General features: G+C 38.8%; 1 protein-coding gene across 1 annotated transcript in view; it reads right to left on the bottom strand.

Annotated features, from left to right (window-relative positions):
- The window catches only part of LOC124162621, a 140,873-nt gene that overhangs the window by 94,235 nt on the left and 24,879 nt on the right, over positions 1–21,759 (bottom strand). The window contains exon 2 of the mRNA XM_046539208.1: positions 7,234–7,422. Within this exon, the coding sequence (XP_046395164.1) occupies positions 7,234–7,413 (180 nt within the window). The 5' untranslated portion in view covers positions 7,414–7,422. The remainder of the gene's footprint in view (positions 1–7,233; positions 7,423–21,759) is intronic.

The following is a 21,759-nucleotide window of genomic DNA, read 5'->3' as shown; positions in this document are numbered from 1 at the left end:
TGCCAAAGTTTGAGCCATGTCGAATATAAAACTTTGCACCTGAGAAAATTTTGATGACGAGTTTTCCAATTATAGACAGAAAAAAATGTTAAAAATAGTATCCGCTGTCAGTGAAGGATATTTCAAGTCGAAACCTCAAGTTTTAGAAGAGTAATAAGAGTAGTAAAGTGAAATTGGCACGTACTCTTAAACAAAATAGTTCTCATGTACAACTCAAAACCATAGCACACCTTGATCCAAACAAATTTAGCCAAGAAGTTACGGAAAATGAAAATTCTATATGCTGCGAAAGTCTATGGTTAAAACCTACCAAAGCTTCAGGCATAGCTGTACCCATGCGGTGAATATCCCCGCAACCGTTCGGGGCTCCGTTTCGGCCGTTCAAACAAGTGTCCACATTGCGGTGCGTCGTGGGAAGCTTTCTGCTAAACAAGAGGCCTGTTTGATTATAACAAAGCGCAGACAGTGACGGGAAGGAATTGGGATGGATTGAACTAAGATGGTGCTTATTTTGCACGGGAAAACTTTCGCCTTTTACGGATAAACGGCTTTAAGTTTAAAGCTAAATCTCTCGAGAATCTCAAAGGAGAGAAAGTTCCAGCCGTTAGATCACCAGGTGTTTGATGGGAAATAAAAGCAAAACACGTACCTGACAAGGCCGATGCTTTTTTCACGCTCTACGTATTTTCACGCACGCTCACTAAGGCCATTAACGGACCAGCTCTCATTCCTGAATAATTGAAAGCGCAGAGAGCGCCATCCTCATTCGTCACTGGCGATTCCCGTGAAAGGAAAAGTTCCATCATGCTCACGGCTCCGGATGGAAGCGCTCCACTTGAAGGCATTTGAAGGGCCCGCGAAACACATTTCGAGAGCCATTGTTCTTTTTCGTAAAAGTCGTCCCATAATATGAATCGAACGCGAGGAAATTAACTGAGGACACAATTGCCTCGAATTTATAATCGCCGTCTTTCGGTTTGGGCAGACAGCAACTTACCCTAGGTTGGTTCTAAAACGTGTAGATAGCAATGAGCTTAAGAGACTCCTTCTCTTATTTAAGGATTAAATTCGAAGACGGATGAGGTTAGATCTCCCCCGAGCCAAGCCATGGGCGTATGGACGTCGACCACAATCAGGGCCAGTTCGCTTCCACGGCCCACACGGAAGTGTCAATTCCAAATGGTTCATTCCGAATGGCCCATTCCGAATGGGGGTGTCCGAAGGGTTTTTCGAGCAATTGAAGAACTTTAGGGATAGAGTTCCTATCCCTTAAAGTCCAAAATGACAGTGCAGGGGACGAGAGTGTTTCTCAAATGCTTCAAGCAAACCTAGCTCAACCGACGCAGTACTTAAATAAAAATGAAAATCACATTGTGTAAAGCTGATTATGTTTGAGGCATTCATTTGATCAAAACTTTTGAAGATATCCAACCAGTTAAGATAGGGTTATTTGGAGGCTTAGTTTCGAGTAAAAGGGACCGATCCCGCACTGGACTTCCCTTCGCACACTAAGTACAGCAAGGCTCTATCTGTCTCTCCTCGCCTTCCATTGCCCCTTCCAACACGGAGTATTGCGCTCGCTCCAGCCATCCCTTCCCTCTCGCCTCCGTCCTGATAACAAGGTCACATTTTGAGTGGTCACAATAAGACGTATACATTGCTTCACGCCCTTCATCGAAGACGCCGTGAAAGTAGTCATTACTGGCAGCAGATATTCGGCTACCCACAACGCGACGGATGTTGGCTTCAAGGAGTTGCCGGTCATGTTTCGCGCTAAAAGTTGGGCAAGGTAAGATCCTTGAATGCTAATGTATCAGACTTTCGCTGGCCGCAGCATACCGTCCAAATCTCGGTGGACAAAAAAACTTTCGTAAAGAGAAGGGAGCGACCGGTCAGTTTTCTTCGAGTCACTCCAAAAGGCGAAAGCGAGAACGGCAGTGCATTTACAACGCGAACACATTGCCCTCGCTTCGTGTTTCTGGAATGGGTTCATCGATGATCGTTCAAAGGTGCCACTTAAGACAAGTCCTCTGCAGAGAAAATGAAAAAGCCCACGCAGACGATCCAGAGAAAGGGAAACCAAATTTGCGTGAACTACGTGCCACTGTCGAGCACATTGGCTGTGTTCGAAACCAATTGCGAGCTTAAATAGCGATTCGAAGTCATGATAATCTTTCGGCACAGGATCAAGCTTTTAATGCGGTCGAAGTGCAACCTTACAAGACTTTTAAGCAATCTTTTTCGATTGAGATTTTAAGCTAAAGTAACTCAAAATTCCGGCAATGCATGTGGTTCAATTCATTAATGCTTCTGGTGAGAGTAATTTAAAATGTCACATAAGTAGATGTAGAAAAACTAGCAGAGTCGGTAGAAAGTTTACTGAGCCCCTTTAAAGGCAAACGATAACTAAATCTTCTTATGGTTCAGTTCATATTCGGCACTTTTTAGAAACGTTTATATGTCAGCAACTGGAGTTGTGTGAAGATTTTGATTATTGGTGCATTCTGGATCACAGATTCCAGCAGAAACTCGCGCTATACTCTGTAAAAATACCATTTGTAAAACAAATCTTTCAAATCCCTGTAAAAATCCAAAAATATAGCAAAATGCAATCTTCGAAGCCTATTAATATGGAAATTTTCTTCTCTTTCCAAATGATATTAGCTTTAATACAGTAACTACATTCAATACACAGTAATTTGTAATTGAAGTTGTGAAGGTTTAAAAGAAAGTGATATTTATATTTCCAAGGCTCAAAGGACCCTTCGTAATGTGATTGAAATGAATTTTATGCGTTATTTAAATATCATTGAGAAGTTTGCATGGGAATGGAAATTTTCACGCCTTTCTTAATTCAATTTTAGAAAAGATTAAATAAATTTTAAAGTCGCGACAGCCGCGGATACGTTAAAAAAATTATCCTGAGAATCAGTTTGCTTTATCTACCTTTATATACGCTAAGTAACCGTATGCACTAAATTTAATGCAAATTCTAGCTGGTGGGTTGCATGCGTGGTTCGTTTGGCAAGGAATGACCCTTAGGAGACAAGACTCTAATCCGGGTGAGGAGAAAGGTGAAAATAAGACTGTATGAAAAGTGGAGCGTAAAATCATATTTTGAAGCTGGAAGAATTCGGAAATACTTCGTCAGGAGAGTCTTGTGAAGTAGATTGTTATCTTTTAGCTCTTCGTTTCACGAATGCTCAAATTTTCAGTGAACTCCATTGAATATCTTCATTTAAATGTTTAGCACAAAGGGTAAGTACTATGGAATTCTTTGCCATAAATTAGGAATAAGCTCTTTTGGAAAATAATTTCTATACTTCTTGTTTCTCTTCAACTGGCAAAAACTTTAGAAAATCAAATGTGTCTCATGCATCTCTATGGTTTTCAAATATGCGTATTTATGAATGTGACGGCTGGTAAGACAGAATGTTAGCTTTATAAAATTGAAGTCTCGTGTAAAATAATGACAAAACGAATATTCCAACGTAATTTTTTTGTTCTCATTTTTCAAACAATCAAAATCAAAAGGAATGAAATAAACTGAGATAAATATTTAGAAGCATTTTCAAGAATCATATGACACAGGTTTTGCCTTTGTCCCAATCCATCCCTTTAAGGCCCATCTTTAACTCAAGGAGGTGCCAAGCAACGATCAACGTAAACCACATCTACTATTAGAGAGCTGTATGTGTACGAGATTGCTGTGCTATCGAGCCTAAAATAATTTTTTCTTATTTTTATAATGACTAAAAGTAGCATATGTTTTCGAAATAACTATAATGAATCCATATCACAGTATTAATTAATATTCCTGACTGCAATTGAAATACATAATTTTTGGCATTCACGATAAAAATAACACCACAATACAATAGCACTAGTTAAATAAATGCGGTATAATCATTGCACTCAATATGAAAAGTGGCAAGAGGTGTTAAATTCTTAAAAATGATTATTTTAGATTCCAGCAATCATTTCGGATAAATAATCAAGTCTACAGAAAATTTCTTAAACATGTAAGACAAGGGGGATGCTAAATGGTTATGAAGCAGTAAATGAACATGTAAAGAGAAGGTATACAGCATATTTTATGATTTATGTTAATACCTTTATGCACTTCGTGTTCATCGTCGATGTGGTGTCTTGAAATGCTTGCGACGTCACCGGGTTAGAAGTGGGATAGTGCGTTACAAAAAATAATATACTTTGCCATCAGTTTCCACCGTAATTATTTTAAAAAAGAATGTGCAAAACACGTAAATCATCTTCCATCACATGCCACACTTTTTTACTCAAAAGATCGATTGAGATTTTGTTGAAGAAGGGGCCCTATAGTGTACGCTAAGCGATTCCCCACTTTTGGGGCAAATGATGCCACGGAGAACAGCGGCCAGGGTGTAGTAAAAAAATGGCTGTCGTCTCGACCCTAATTTACCCATTTGCTACGGAAAAATAGGGAGAAAGCGATTATTATTAAGGTAGTATACCGATTAAGGTAGGTCTCGATGGAGTACTTAGAAATATTCTGACATTCTCCCCTTCCATCATGCACTTCCCTCTTCAATTCAAAATAAGACCTACTCCCTTACATTCCATCTAAAAATCCTATTCTTTTTCCTTCCCCTCCCTCGTTTACCCAAAATTCTATCCTCTAACACCGTTTTCAACATCCCCTTCCCCGCTAAGTACTCGCTCCATCCATACCTTCTGTCTCCTCCGTATCTCATCTAAAAGCTGCCTCTCCTCACTCACCATCTGCAGCACTTCATAGTTCCTCCTCCTCTCTCTCCACTTCACCTTCTCCATTCTTCTCCATACCCACATCTCGAATGCCTCCAATCTTCTCTCGTTCTCCTTCCTTAGAGTCCACGTTTCCGTACCCTAGAGTTACTCTCCCGACCTGAATCATCAATAACTTTTTCTTTAAGCTCTTACATAGCGATTCTCTCAAATGATCCTTCCTGTTCATAAAAACCTTCTTTGGTAATGCAATTCGCTTCATGATATCCATACTACTGTTTCCCTTTTCCTTCAATGTGCTGCCCAAATAGTTGAATTGCTCTACCTGCTCAAGTTTTTGTTCACCTAATTTTATTTTGAGTCTCAAATTTCTAGCTCGACATTTTTCACAAAACAGCATAAATTTTGTCTTCTTATGATTAATCCTCATGCCATATTCCTCTCAACGCTTGTGTAACGCGTCCACCAGAGCACGCAGCCCTCTACTTCACTGGCTAATCAACGCCTCGAGATTGTCTTTACTACGCCTACTTTAAAAATCATCCCCCTCGCTTTTACCCCAGCTTCCAACTCAATCCTCGCTTCTCTTACCATCTCCTCAGCGTACACGTTAAAAAGCTGCGGCTATAGTGAACAGCTATGGCCCACTTCTCAGCCAATGCTGCCCTTTCTGATTCTCCTTCCGCTTAGCTCACTTGCACAGCCATTCACAGATCATGAATGAGTAACCTATCCCTTCCATCTACGCCTATTTCCTAAGTAATTTCCATTTAATACACCCAGTCTACTCTATCAATTGCTATATTCAAAATCTACGAAAAAGGCATGCAAGCTAAAAATCGGTCGGAAAATCGATTTTTTTCAAATCCATCGGGCTCAATGAAAAAAAGTTATGGGACTGATAAAAAATAAGGCCTGTAAATATTTGAGACCTCTAGGTGAACCCCTGACCCCCGCTCAAATGTCATTTATCCAGGGGGGAGAGGCAAAACTAAAAAAATAATATTTTAAGGTCTTAGATTAGATTCCTTATGGGTTTACTGTCCCCTGGGTTAAAGTTTCGTGCATTTTGACGCATCTGCCACCGTCAAGCCACAAATTGCCAAATTCGAGTGCGTGCCCGTGAAGAAAATATTCCAACGCCCACGTAGCGCGGCGGATAGAAGAACGGCAGGCCGCTCGCGTCCACTCTCCCCCTTATCCCTCCTCAATACAGCGAAATTCATCCGCGTGTGCTGCTTGGAGGGATGCTCATCTTTGATAATATAAATCGGAATACGATAAAAGGCGAAAAAGAATGCGTAGTGAGACGACTTGTCCCTTTTTTGGAGTGTCGTTGGCGTGAAACAAATCGACGCGACGTTTCCAACCTTTAGCAAAGTAATGAAATATTGGTGTAGTGATCGCGATATTTTTAGATCCAAGAACGCAGGGAAGGATTTGGTGTATGAAGAGGCCTTTCGAGTGGCTATAAAGGAGTACGAACTTTGGAGACGCTCTTTTCTTCCATAACTATGTCTGCGGCTAAATGGATTTTGCGGTAACATGAGAAGCACTTAAACTTACAAAAAAATGGGAATAGGCCAAAATAAGGGTTATCCTAACAAATAAAAATCAACATTTTTAAAGGAACCTTTGAAATTATGCGATATGTTTAGCGGCAGATACGTCCTAAGGTCCTAAGGGACAGTGACTCGGCAATATCTATGGGTAATTACCAGGAAGTATTAAATTTTTCGATTTGTGGCCCTCTCCTCTATTATATGGCATTTGAGTGAGAGGGGTTCACCTAGATGTCTCAATTTTGAGGCCTTATTTTTGATCGATTCCATATCTTTTTTTTATTGGGCCCGATGGGTTTGAAAAAAAAATCGATTTTTCCGATCCGCCCTAATACACGCCCTTGGTGTACTCTGGGCTCCTTTCACTAGGGACCTCACTACCACTACTGCATCTAGAGTTGATTTTCCTTTACTGTCCCAAACTGATCTTCGCCCAAATACTCGTTCGCCCTAGGCTCCATTCGTCTGTTTAACATACTCAGTACCACTTTCACCTCTTGCGATATTAGGCTAATAGTTCTGTAATATCAGCATTCTATAGCTTTCTTCTTTTTTGATAGCGGAATCGGAACAGTTTTTAGGAAACCCTCCGGTCCATATCCCTCCTCGTAAATCCTGCGTAACAATCCGGAAAACCATCTCTTACCAACCATACATAGATTATCCAGCAGCTCGTACGGGATATTGACCACGCCCACCATTTTCCTAGTCTTCATATGAGGGAGGCCTCTCTCGATATCCGCGTCTTAAGATCCCAGATGAAGATTATGCTCCTCCGTTGTACTTTCATCCTCTATGTTTCATATTTCCGACCTTTTGTCGAGATGCTTCGCATACTCCACCATCCACTCTGAACCTTGTCTCGCCCAGTTAACAGAAAACAATTGCACTCCATCTCTCGCACTGAGAATCAATCCACGCTCACCTGCAGTTCGTTCTCACTGTCTTCGTCTTCTGGATAGTAGTTATCGTCGTCCTTGAGCGCCACATCCGGGTAGTTGTCACTGGGTGCAGCGGCGGACGACGGTTCGACGGGTGCAGCAAGGCAATAGGTGCAGAGCAGCGCCGCCGCGGTGGTCAGGAGAACGAGGGATGGCGGCATCATGCGTGGGATCTGCGACACATTGGAAGAGAACGCGAATCAAATGAGAACGCTAATATTCATCCCCTCCCGTGATGTTGCTGCAGAAAGAGAGGCCCACGCTTGCATGTTGCTTCACTTAGAAAAAGGAACAATCAAGTTTGGAAACTTCAAAATTACGGACGATGAGTTAATAATTTCTAAGGAAGCAAATGAGATCAACAAATATCTTGGATTCATGCAAGCAAAATTAATACAAGATAAGCAAATCAAGATGGAATTAACGACTGAATTCAATGAAAGACTAAGATCCATCCTGAAAACAGAATTACACTGAGTGCAAAAAGCATTCGGACGGCACTTGCTTCCGGCACTATCACAATTTTCCCTCTGTTGCACATTTATTCGGATTCAACATGAATGTAGTGCTATCATTTACTGCTCCCGTAAAGGTTTAAATATGAAAAAAACGAGCTTTGTTGCTACTTTGCTAGGAATTGAGTCCAATAGACGGATATGGAAAACTTTCGCGCGCAGAAGTATTCGGACACACGGTGCACATCGGTTTACACGCGTTTATCGGTGCCCATCGGTGTCTAAATCTACATAATACCCTGCAAGCCGCCTAAAAGGCGTGCGGCAGGGGGTGTTAGGGCACCAACCGTTTACAAAAAAGGAAGTGCTCTAAGGAAATTACGACTAGCATTTATTAAAGTCATTTATGTTTTGGGGGAAATACGAATTACCATGTCTATCCATTCGGCAAAACACATCTCTTAATTTATCGCTTCTGTCGGACCTGGAAATATAGTCCAACAATCTTCCCACAATACGTTTGACGAATCCAAATTTCTTCAGGGCTATGCCGCAAATATTCCCTACATGTGTTCCCCACGAGAGGTTCGTGGTTATCGTAACTCCCAGGTACTTCACTTCGTCTGCTGCCTTTATGCTAATACCATCCACTGCATAAATATGGTAGTAGTTGGACGAATTCCGCAAGAAATGTACCGACATGCACTTGTTCAGAAGTTCGAGACCCCACTCTTGGCTCCACAAATATATGTTGTTTAAGTTCGATGATAGAATTTCATAGTCAGAGTGATCACTTGTTTCGCGATAGATGACAGCGTCGTCGGCAAATAAACGTATTTTACTGCTATTTCGGGAGCAGAGGTCATTTATGTATATAATGAACAAAAGGGGGCCGATCACGTTGCATTGATTGTCGCAACAAGATTGGTTCATTCAATGCAAAATCGCCAAAAGGCAGTCGTGAAAACCAAAAGGAATGCCACAAAATACTAAGTATTGCGTAAAGTGTGCCTCATGACTTCAATTAATATGAAAAATTCAGGTTTCCGAATACTTTTTGTGCGACACATTTGAGTTTTTTCTATTTTGTTTAAAGCTTCAAAAATTTATTATTTTTTGCTGTTGCTACAGTGTATTCATAAATAAAGAGTTTCTATAGTACACACTAAGAATCATTTCAAGCCAGAAACATAAGCGCAACACAGAGAAAATTTTTTTTCAGGAACAAAGGCTGCCAGAATAATATTATCGAACTCACTGTAGATGTACGAAATACATCAAAGGCATAAGCACTTTTGCGGTACCTGTGGTGACATATACATTTTGAATGCTTAACTGAACAAAAAAAACAAAGTTTAGAATAGTTAAGCAGTTAAAGAAACACTAAGCTAAGCAATAAAAATGACGTTGCAACATTTTATTAATTTTTGACATATTGCGGTCTTTCAAACCGCACGTCACTGGTAGTGTAACGCGTCACTGGTTAAGGGTTAATACAGAATTTTTTGAAACGGCAGAATTTAATAAAATAATGGGTAACTAGATTAATACATTTATTTCTAATCAGATTCATTCACTGAGGGAAATTAAGCAGAAGAAGTGGCAGAGGCTGTATATTCGTGTTCTTTCGTATAATTACTGCCCCATATCAGTTCAGAAAAATTCCTACTCATATTAACAACAATTTTCTCTAAATGACCAGGTACATTCGTAGTTTAAATCATTTTGAATATCGTAGGGTAAAAAAATAATTGAAATTGTATCGATAGTCCGTTTTCAAATTTATAGTACCTACATAATTACGAAAAAAGTGGGAATTCACGTGAATGAAAGGACAAGTGCTTTCCTAACAGAGGGTGTGCGACCCACAATTTATTAATCACAAATTACTGTAAGTAATCTATGGGCTGGTGGCAGCATTAGATTTAAACAAATGAATTATAAGTTTCCCTGTGTAATAACGAAGTAAAGTGACAGAAAATACACCAACAGTATAAAAAATACAATAATTATAATACCTTATAGCTAAAAAACAGAAATTGATCGAAATAACCCAATTTTAAACTGTCGATAATGGACCACAATGCCATCAACCAGGAATCGATGAGCTCTCATTCCTAAAAATTTTAGTATTTACGGTGAAGATCTTAAAAATATCTTCATTTACGTCGTTTCACTCCTTTATTCCTCTCTGTAGGATGGATTTTTACAAAATTTCTGTTTTCTGCTTCTTGAACTTAATTTTGAATATATAATCGTTCATAACAAAAAATCAGGAGCGATTTCCGTAATAAATACAAAAATTCTCAAGCTTCTTTGTTATGCTCCGTTTCCACTCCCACCCGCCTGAAACATCAGATTATATTTTACAACCGTTCCTTCCCATTTAGTGCAGTGTGTCCAGCTTCACACCTATTTCCTTCCAACTCCGCTCTTTTGTAAAGGTTTTGTAGACCCCACATAACCTATTTATGGTTCTTCTTACTTTTAGAGGTTTCCATCGTAAACACTCTAGCGTAGATGTGGCACTGTCCCCCTTCTATGCTTCCCTAGAGTGTACTTGGCTGTCTTTCTTTGAACTATTTCAAGATTCAAAGTATCATTTTTACAGTGGGGGGTCCCACACCGAAGTAGCATATTGTAATACAGGTCGAACCGTAGTCATGAATGCCATTTATTTGGTTTCTTTTGTATTATCTTTAATATTTTCTTTTATGTTTTTTTTATGATTCCATCACTAAATCAATATGCATTCCCCAATTAAGGTTGGATGTGAAATTAACCCCCAGGCATTTACAATTGTTAAAGTTGGAAATATTTTCCCCGAACAAGATGTACGACCGACTATACTTGTTTCTCCTTCTCTCGAATGTAATTTTATTGCATTTTCTCGTGTTGACATCCATTTTGTAGGTGATTATCTATGAAGATATTTTGTCTAAGTCATTTTGAAGGGCACACCGGTCTTCGCTGCTTTTGATCCTTCGGTAGAATATGCAATCATCTGGAAAAAGATGTAATTTGGAGTCAACTCTCACAAGTATGCCATTAATGTATATTTAAAACTATAGCGGACCTAATACGGTTCCTTGTGGGACCCTTGATGTTACCGCTAACTTCATGGAATGTCCTCACTTACCTACTCTTACCCCATCTACCTTTCAAAAATCCTCAAATCCATAGTTTAACCCTATCATCTATTTGTTACCTATTTATTTTCTACTAGCTGACCCGGCGAACTTCGTACCGCCTAACAATCAATGAACTTACAGTTTAGTTACACCATTTATAAATCAAGAGCGGCTGTATCGTTTTGAATCATATTTGGTTTATTATAATAAAATAAGGATACAAAATCAAAAAACTACGTAACTGAGTATCAAAATTGCTCGTCCGAAAGACATTTTCTTTATTGAATCTACATACGGTGGATCGGATCACGTTTACGCGGATTTTTTTAAATGAATTTTATTACATTTTAGCGTAAGAAATTTTGGGCATTATGGTTTTATAAAGCAGTTAATAAAATAAAAATTACACGTATTCAGTTGTTGGCTATTTGTGTTTTTAACCATTAAAAAATGTTTTTAGGTCCAAGTCCGTTGCGTAAACTTGGCCCGTTCACGGGGCAGGTTAACGCAACGCTAGACCGACGCTTGACTGAAGCTCAAAATCGTGTAAGAAAATCCCCTATGAAGCAGCATTCGTCTCAAATGACTTTAGGTGTGCCAGTTATAGTATCTCTGCTTGGAAAAAATGCACTGCGTAAACGTGCTGCATGCGTAAACGCACCACGGTGTGCCCTACACATTCGGGTTTAATGTCTTGCGTCAAGCACCTTCTGATAGACAACAGCTTGTTTTGTTATCAGGGGCAAGATAAAGCGGATGAAGCTAAATAAATATGGCGAAGCAGAGACGCAGCGAGGCTTTTTTTGGGGGTTAAAACCTCCCCAAGAGCTCAGAGAACATTTTTATAAAAAATTTTGCTACTAATATTAGGGGGACGGATGAGTAACAAACAAAGCATATTTAACTACTCAAACAGCCACAAAACCCACTATTTTGAACCATTTATCTTAAAAAATGTCTGGGGGAGGGCCCCCACACCTCTCGCTTACATTAGCGAGTTTTCTATACCCTACAGACCCGAAGTATTAGCTGCGCCTAAAACCCCCCTCTTTAATTCCTAGCTGCGCTCTTGAAGCGAAGGAAGAAATACAGCGGATGGTTAACAACTCGTTAACATACCACGTTTAATTGACCATGACAAAATCATGGATTTTCATTAGCACATGAGCACAAACATCACAAAAACTGAAAGATTAACCATGCGATTTGTTAATCGTTATCACGAATGCAACACGAATTGGAAATTGAATACTTTTAAGCTCAAAAGGGCATATAAGTTGGGATCATGGAATCTTCGGAATGAGAACTTCCTCATCTTTGAGTTTTCCTTTGAGTAAAGTCGCGTGAATCACATTCATTATCAATTTTTTTAAATCACTGAACGCGTTCCGTTGGATAGTCCTGTTTGGTTTAGGTTTCGAAAGATCATGAACACAGAGCCTACATTTAGCTGTAAATCATGCCTTGGTAATCTAGGTACATCCAAGGACTTAAAGTTGGTAATATCGTCTTCGTTTGTTACACAGTTAAAAGTTTTGAATACATGCAGAGTACCAACTATTTGATCCTGATTAACCAAGTTTGAGTAATCCACATCTTCGTTCCAGGCCGTCAAAATTGATCGCTCAATCAACCAATTTTGATATTTGTGGTGATCAATCATATCATGGAACACTTTGTTGATGAGCTCACCCTCCGATGAAACTAATTTTCAAACATTCCGAGGAAGTGACATCAAACTGCTCGATTCCTCCGAGGAATTTCCTCGACAGGACACGGACATCACCAATAGTTGGTACTCTGCATGAATTCAAAACTTTTAACTGTGTAACAAACGAAGATGATATTACCAACTTTAAGTCCTTGGATGTACCTAGATTACCAAGGCATGATTTACAGCTCAGTTGCCCTGAGGATCATGCCCCTGATGAACATCGAAACGTCGACGGAGAAGGATTTTATTACCCGGTGGAAAGCCCGAGAACTTTTCATCCCACAGACATTACCGTTTGTCAATAATTGCTTGGAGATTTGTTTACAAACACGGTAGTGAAGAGTCAACTCGAGCTGGGCTTACAATGAGCTCGAATTAAATTTTTAAAATATAATTTCAATATTTTGGATATATTTTAGTATTTAAAATGTTATATTGCTGCGAAGTTCAGTTATTAATATGGTAAAACCCGAAAAAAAAACTTTAATTTGTAGTTTTGACCGACTTATCAATTGTTGTTGCGTTACTAACTCCTAAAAACATATCACTAAGAAAGAGATGAATATTTTTGTGAAAAAATTGTTCTATATGTTATCCGGGGCTGAGACGAATCCAAAGAGCCTAATATCATTAAAATCGGTGGAGCCGTTCACGAGTTATAAGTGTTCTAACTCACACGATTTTCGACTTTCTTTTCTATATATAGATGTCAATTAAACTTGTGGAACCGTATCAAAAGCTTTTTTGAAATCAATGATAACTGCATCAATTTCACTGCCTTGATCCAGGACTTCAGCTATGCCTTGCTATAACCCCAGTAACTGGGACTCGCAAGAAAAACCCTTCCTGAAACCATGCTGATAGACAGATATTTTTATTCCAGAATTCGCGAAAGTACCCAGCGATAACCTTTTTAATCAATTTGATCACTACTGACGTTAGGCTTACTGGTCTATAATTATCTACTTTAGTTTTATCAGCCCCCTTTGAAATTGCTGTGTCGGTTGCCATTTTCCCGTCGCGTCGGAGGGAAAGCCCTCATTATTGAGTGTGACGAAATAGTCTTCTCATGCTTGGAACCACTGTTTCATCCTATAGTTGCAATAAATCCATGGACACAATATCAGAACCCTTTGATTTATTTCGCTGCTGTTTCCGTACTTGTTTTAATATTACATTATTTGTTATACTAATAGCTGTAATAGAATAAGAGCAAGGTGAAAATTTTACCATTTTACCCTGAAAAATATACATATCACACTAAAATCACGTATAGAACTAAAAAATAGTAAAAATTCGCGGAATAAGACTCCAACAGCCACCGGTTTCAAATGGCATTCATCTCAAATCGAAAAAGGATCAATTCGATTCGGCTGCTGACCGTGCTAGTGTTAACCCCTGGAAAGCGTAAGTGTGTATTGCATGTAATTTAGCTGTAAAGATTTTATTGCAGCGGACTCTGGAACTAAAAAGTCGATTAATATGAGGAGGGGTAGCAGAAGAAGCGGTGACATAATATGAGCGCTCCTCCAGGCCATATCGACACCGCGCCCTAATCGTGCGTTTCCGCGAGTACCGCACGCGTGCGATGATTTAAGTCACGCGGGAGGTTGCTGCAACGCATCGGCAATCAAAACGGTATTCGCGGCACACGAGACGTCGGCAATAAAGACTTTATCTTTCGAGCCGCTCTGCGAGAAAACTGCATCATGATGCCAGTGTGCCCACAGAGGTTTTCTCTCGTCCGCAGATGGCGTGCGTAGCGCTGCGTTAGATATATCGCCGGCGATAGGCACGAAAAAGCAATGCCCATGTGAGTGGGGTAGCGCGTGGCTTCGTTGAGTCGGACGGCAGGTTGAGCATTTTTCCTCTTTCCCTATTTCCATGATTTATTTGCTCAGTTTGTAATTCAGTTGAATTAAGCTACTTCCCGCGGTCGCTTATGTCTATATTTGTTTATGAACCAAAACATAATAAAGATCAAAATCCTTGAATGCTAGAATTACAGAATCATGAGGGAGTGTTATGAAACCTCTCAATTCATCGTTTATAAGGTGACAAGATAAAACGAATAAAACGTTATTTTCTTGAAATTTCAAATTAGGCTCAACGCATTGTGCGCAATCAGCCACTTATCAGCCGAAATGGGTCACAAAGTAGTTGGGTACGGAGAAATGCTGCAAATATCCTACAATTTGACAGCACTTGGAAAAATATTCATATTAATTGATAGCATAACGTCCCAAGACCATGGATCTTGGGACCTTTAATATTTAATGCATTAATTTTAGCAAAAGAAGTCTTAAAAATGAGAAAAACAAATATTTCAAATACGTTTTTCCACAAAAAATTGTAAAAATTAGTTTTGTTTTCGCTTGCGAATAGTTTAGCAGTTTTTCATTAGTTTTTAATCATTTTACCCGCATGATCTTTTTTCATTTCCATATAAAGTTATTCGGTTAAAAGGATCAAAAATGTTATCAAAAAACATTCGAAAATGCGATATTTTGCCTATTCCTTTCGTAAAGACGTAATATCCAATAAAAACGCAAGTTGCAGCTAAAATATGAATCTTTCTTTGGCAAAATACGTTAATTGTGCAACAATTTGTGTAACTCGCAAACTAATTATACGATTAAAGCAAAATATATATTAAGTGAATGAGAATTATACAATTACCTGCTCAAACTGCTGAGATAGATACATGTATATAAATTGAATACACTGAATGCTTTGGGGCCTAAATTTATTTTGAAAATTTACAAAATTTAATGCAACTAGATGCATCATGTTAGGAAATAATGACGAAAAATGGCATCAAGCACTTGATTTTTTTATTACAACCACAGCGTAATACATTTGATCCTAATATGTACCTTGGATTTCAAAAACCCGAAAGTCAACTTTCAAAGAATATTCGCAGCAGTGAATTCAATGTGGACACGAGAATTATGCTGGGATCCAATTCACAGTTCGAAATCTCCGCCGCCATGAATGAATTCGTGCTCACTAAACGTGCATTGTGTGAAATGGCTCAGCCTTCAAGTTCATTCAGTCATGCCAATCTGTGTGTGCCGTTGAATTCCAACGCGTATGTTCTGACCATTGAGTTTATAGGAGGCTCCACTAGAGCGCAGTTGCCGCGTTTCTGTGAAAACAGTCCTCGCAAATAAATTCGCGCTCCAACCTTAGTCACTAGTGGCGCAAAGAGCTGTCAATGTATTTGACATTCAATTCGCTTCAGAAGGCCGCAAAACACAAAAACCCAGTCGTGGCCCAGTGGCTACGGTGCTCGACTTATGTGCATAGATTCTACGATCGCCAGCGGTATTTTTTGACCATTTCTTTCTACTTTTTTCTTTTACAAAAGCCTGCTTTTCAAAATTATTTTAATGATATTCACTAAATTTTCACTTTTCTGAGCGAGGATTTTTTGCGCTCATGCGGCCTGTGATTTTTTCCCCAATTTTTCTCTTCGAATTATTTTATTTCCTTGTCGCAAAACAACGCATTTTTAAGGTACACACGTATTTGGATTCCTTTTATACTGCAATACTAGTTTGTGGACTGTTACAATTCAAGCCTATTTTTCAGATCATTGGAAAAGAACCGTTGAATACCAGATAGAGCGAGCCAGGGAAGGAATGGGTTCTTCCTCCGGAGTTGGGGACGGTCAGTCGGACGGACGGGATCTTTTCACTCAGCGAGCTGTCACTCATCTAACAAGAGGCTCCAGAGAAGTATCTTGTTGGTAAACTTTGCTTTTCCCATCAAGAGAATTATCAATTTTAATCATCTAAAAATATAGCTTTTCCGGTTATGTTTTTCTTACTCCAATAGTTCAACAATTAAGGAAATCCTATTTTAAAACTAGGCATGAATGGCAAGAATATGTACACAACATCATATTACAACATAAAAGAAAACCGAAATTCATGTGTTTCTTAATAATGCAACGTGTTGCGACACGGAAATGAAAAATTCAAAGGAAGCCACCGTGTAAAAAAACGGGAAAAAATCAGACGTCACAAGTGTACAAAAACATTTCCTCGCACAAAATTATAATGTTCAGTGAAAATCATGAATAGCATTGTGAATAGCATGTTTCTGCAAAAGAAAAAGTAGAAGGATATTATGAAAAGCCACAGGCGGGAATGGAACTTCAGAATGATATTCCAGCACCGTAACCACTAGACCAAATTTACAAGTCCCAGTACGTCGTTTTGAAGGGAGCACATTTCATTTGTAAATGTTTAATTTCTTTTAATAACTTTTAGATATAAGAAATCGAGCTAAATGTTAATGAATTGACTTTGAGTTTTAGCAATAAACAATTGCATTCAATGCGTAGCGTACCTCTTGCGGGCTAATGCGTATGTTTTCCTATATCCTACCGACTGGAACGCCTCTATTCATTGCGAGTGGTGGGAATCAATGGAACCACGGCAGTGGAGAATCCTGAGTGGAGTATTTATAGTTCTGAACTTCACCGTGAACTGAGGAGCGCCGTAGGAGTACACGGGCGGTCGGATTTTGATTGTTTTGAAGCCCGATTTTCATGCACGCATAAGTTTTTTGATGCATCTTTACAACCTGAGAGTAAATATGAGCAAGCCTGATTTCTGTTGACATTTGTAATTTTCAGTTGTGTTTTGTCTCTGTTGGTTGGTTACCAAGATTGTTTATTGATCTGTATTTGTTAACAATCCTTATGTTTGTGAAGTTAAAATACGGTACTACTAAAACTTTTAAAATATGAAGAGTTATTGCATTTAATTCATTTACAACTACCAGTGCTTTCCAATAAAATACCAACAGAGGTTATGGGCCCAGGACTGGTAAATTATAAGAAGTAAGTGAAGTCTTCATAATGTCGTCTGACGCATCCGGTATATCGTCTCACATTAAGCCGTTGTGTGGGCGTGAAGGATATCCAACTTGGAAATTTAAGCTGAAGGCGTATTTAATAGATCAAAACTTGTGGCATGCTGTTGATGGATACCCAAATGATGATCATACTGATGCTGCTTCAAAGTCCAGGAAGGATGAGCGTGCCCTAGCTAAGATTTGTTTGTGCGTGGACGATTCCGCTATCATACATGTAAGAAGATGCAAAACAGCTGCTGAAGCATGGAAAGTTCTTGCCGATGCATATGAAGATAAGGGTTTTGCCCGGAGACTTAACCTTCAAAAGACTTTGTACCGGTTATCCCTCGGAGATTATACGTCCATTGAAGAGTACCTAACTGCCGTAATGGATACCGCTCAGAAGCTTGCTGATATTGGGAAGGAGATTCCTGATGAGGATTTAGTTGCTATTTTGCTTGGAGGTCTTCCTTCACATTACGACCCCCTAGTAATGGCACTCGAGAATTCAGGAGTTGAAGTAACGGTGAACATGGTGAAAACTAAACTCTTAAATGAAATGTCCAAAAATGATGGTGCAACTGAGACTGCATTTGCATCCAATGCGTCTCGAACTATTCCGAAGAAAAAGAAGTTCCCGAAACGCAACAACTCTCAAGATGGTATCGTCTGCTATGGATGCAACCAACCCGGCCATAAAAAACCAGACTGTCCAAACAAGACCAAGAAAACGGCACAGACATCGAGTTCAACCCACAAGCAGCTACACAAGAAACAATACACTTTATTCTCGGATTTAGGTGTTGGTGGTTGTGCTCAAAGCAATAAAAATGATTGGTTTGTGGATTCCGGGGCAACTGCCCATATGACTCCTCATAAAGATATTCTGTTCAATGTTAAAAGTAACTCTGGTTTGGAGATTGTGTGTGCTGATAAACGTAAGTTGCAGAGTGACAGTATAGGTGATGTCATGATTCACAAAAGTAATAACAACAACAGTATTAGTAGTATTTCTGAAGTTGTTCATGTGCCTAATCTTGCTACAAATCTTATATCTGTGTCAAAATGTGTTTCAAAAGGTTTTGTTGTAGTATTTACGAAAGAAGGTGCTAAATTTTTTCATGATAATGATTGTAGTATTTCAGGGAATGTTTTAATGACTGCTCTTCCCAGTAACGGGTTATATAAGATAGAGTCACAGGTATCAGAAAAGTCCCTGGCTGCTACAACTAACCCTTCTCAGCAAACTCTTTGGCATTGGAGGTTGGGACATCTCTGCCGCTATGGTATGAATCTACTGAGAAATGGATTAGCTGATGGAGTTGATTACGCCCCTGAGGAAAATAGAACTGTATGTACTGCATGTCTAGAAGGGAAACAGAGTCGAGAACCTTTTCTTAAAATCAAAAGTAAAAGGGCGACTAAATGCCTAGAGTTGATTCATTCTGACCTCTGTGGACCATTCAGTGTAAAATCATTAGAAGGAAATAAGTATTTACTTGTATTTATAGACGATTACTCTAGAATGATATTTACCTATTTCATTAAAACAAAAGATCAAGTTAGAGTAAAGTTTCAAGAGTTTAAAAACCTCATGGAAAAGCAAACTGGCCAGAAAATTAAAATTTTACGATCAGATAATGGTTCTGAGTATGTTAATAGGGAATTCTCAGATTATCTTAAGTCAGAAGGAATTATTCACCAGACTTCCATACCCCGTACTCCTCAGCAAAATGGTGTTGCTGAAAGGGGAAACAGAAGCATTGTGGAGAAGGCTCGTTCCATGTTGCATAGTGCCAGACTACCTAAGTCATTTTGGGAAGAAGCTGTGAGAACTGCTACGTATCTCAAGAATAAATCACCTCATAGATCCGTTACAGGAATGACTCCAGAAGAAAAATGGACAGGTGAGCGTCCCAACTTGACACACTTAAGAGTATTTGGCTGCCGAGCTTTTGTACATATTCCAAAGGAGGAACGCAAGAAGTGGGATAGCAAAAGCAAGGAACATATATTTGTAGGATATAGTGAGAATAAGAAAGCTTACAAATTTAGGGATCTTTCTAATTATATGAAGGTAGTCCATGCTAGAGATGTTGTGTTTTTAGAAAATAATTTTTCCGGTGAGAGCAGTACTGATGCTCAAATTCCTTTGGATTCTTACAATGAAAATGCAGATTCAACAAAAGATGAAGCTGCGGCTGCTGTTAAAATTCTTTTGGATTCTCCTTGTGAAAATGCAGACTCAACAGAAGATAAAGCTGGGACTAATGTTCAAGAAACTGCTAAGAGTCCTAGATATCCTCAAAGGGTACGTAACAAGAAACAATTTCCTGATCATGTTGTTTTACAAGCAAAAAATTTCTTTGACAAAGAACCTACCACATTTGAAGAGGCTATGCAAAGTGAAGACAAAGAGCATTGGATGAAAGCAATGATGGAGGAATTAGAGTGTCTTAGAAAAAATGAAACTTGGAAGCTAGTGCGAGTTGCAAATAAAAGTGTAATACCATGTAAATGGGTTTACAAATTGAAAAGAGACAATGGTGGTAAGATCATCAAGTACAAAGCTCGTTTAGTTGCTAAAGGTTTTGCTCAAACTCATGGTATAGACTTTGAAGAAACTTTTTCTCCGGTAGTCAGAGGTTCAACTATCCGTTTGCTGTTGGCTATGGCAGCAGAACTGAATCTTGATGTTGAACATCTGGATGTCGAAACTGCTTTTTTAAATGCCACTTTAGATGAAACCATCTATATGACACAACCAGAAGGTTTCATAGCTGTAGGTGAAGAGAAGAAGGTTTGTCTATTACAGAAGTCTATTTATGGACTCAAGCAGGCTAGTCGTGCTTGGAACAAAACAGTTCACAAGTTATTGTATGAGATAGGGTATATTAAATCAAAACATGAACCCTGTGTCTACTTTAAACATATTGGAACTAAAATAGTTATTATTACATTATATGTTGATGATTTCTTTATATTCTCCAATGATGAGAAAGAAAAGAAGAAATTGAAGGAAGAATTGAAGAAGAGATTTGTCATTAAGGATCTTGGCAAGATCAAACATGCCCTGGGAATGAATTTTACAAGAGATGAGAAGAGGGGAGTATTCAAGATAGACCAGAAACAATACATTAAAGATCCTTTAAAGAGTTTTGGCATGGAAGATTGTAAGATTGTTTCGACCCCAGTTGACGTTAGTCAAATGAAAGAGAAGGGTAAGGATATCATAGATGTCCCGTACCAGTCATTAATTGGAACTCTCATGTATCTCTCCGTCAACACGCGGCCAGATATTTCCTTCATTACTAGCTATCTCTCCCAGTTTAATAAGAAGCATACAGATATACACTGGAAGATGGCCAAGCGGGTACTTCGTTATCTAAAAGGTACTATGGAAATGGGACTCACATACAAATGCACTGGGAAGCCTATTTTTGGTTTTTCTGATGCAGATTTTGCAAATGATCTAAATGATAGGCATTCATACTCTGGATATGTTTTCACTTGTGCAGGTGGACCAGTCTCCTGGAGTAGTAGAAAACAAAAATGTGTTGCCCAATCGTCTTGTGAGGCAGAATATATTGCTCTTTCCGAGGCTACTAGAGAGGCTATTCATCTAAAACATCTTATTTCCGAATTATTTCAGGAACAAGAAATTATTACTATTTTTGAGGACAATCAGAGCGCTCTCAAGTTAGCAGAAAATCCTGTTTTCCATGATAGAATGAAGCATGTAGATGTGAAATACCATTTTGTTAGAGAACAAGTAGAAAACGGTAATATAAACGTAGATTTTCTCTCCACTGAGGAAATGACAGCTGACATACTTACCAAGGGCTTAAATCGTATAAAACATGAAAAATGTATGAGAGGTTTAGGCATGGTTTAAAAATAATTTTAAAAAAAATTTGTAATTCATTTGATGGAAATGCTAAAGAGCTGTTTCAGCACATCTTCAATTACGGGGGGGTGTTGACATTTGTAATTTTCAGTTGTGTTTTGTCTCTGTTGGTTGGTTACCAAGATTGTTTATTGATCTGTATTTGTTAACAATCCTTATGTGTGTGAAGTTAAAATACGGTACTACTAAAACTTTTAAAATATGAAGAGTTATTGCATTTAATTCATTTACAACTACCAGTGCTTTCCAATAAAATACCAACAATTTCCGAGATTTACATATTAGATCAAGACAAAAATGCCAAAATCTCAGATCGCGTAACCTCTGAATTATCTAAGATCGCCTTATTCCGACATGTTATTCATCTCCAAAGGAAATTCTAGGTTCTTTTCCCGTCTGAGAAAATTAATAGAAGGGTGTGAGGAATTCCGTGATCC

This window comes from Ischnura elegans, chromosome 7 (assembly GCF_921293095.1).
Source record: "Ischnura elegans chromosome 7, ioIscEleg1.1, whole genome shotgun sequence".
Lineage (NCBI taxonomy): Eukaryota > Metazoa > Arthropoda > Insecta > Odonata > Coenagrionidae > Ischnura > Ischnura elegans.
Note: the sequence above shows the minus strand (reverse complement) of the source record. Positions and strands in the feature narration are given on the sequence as shown.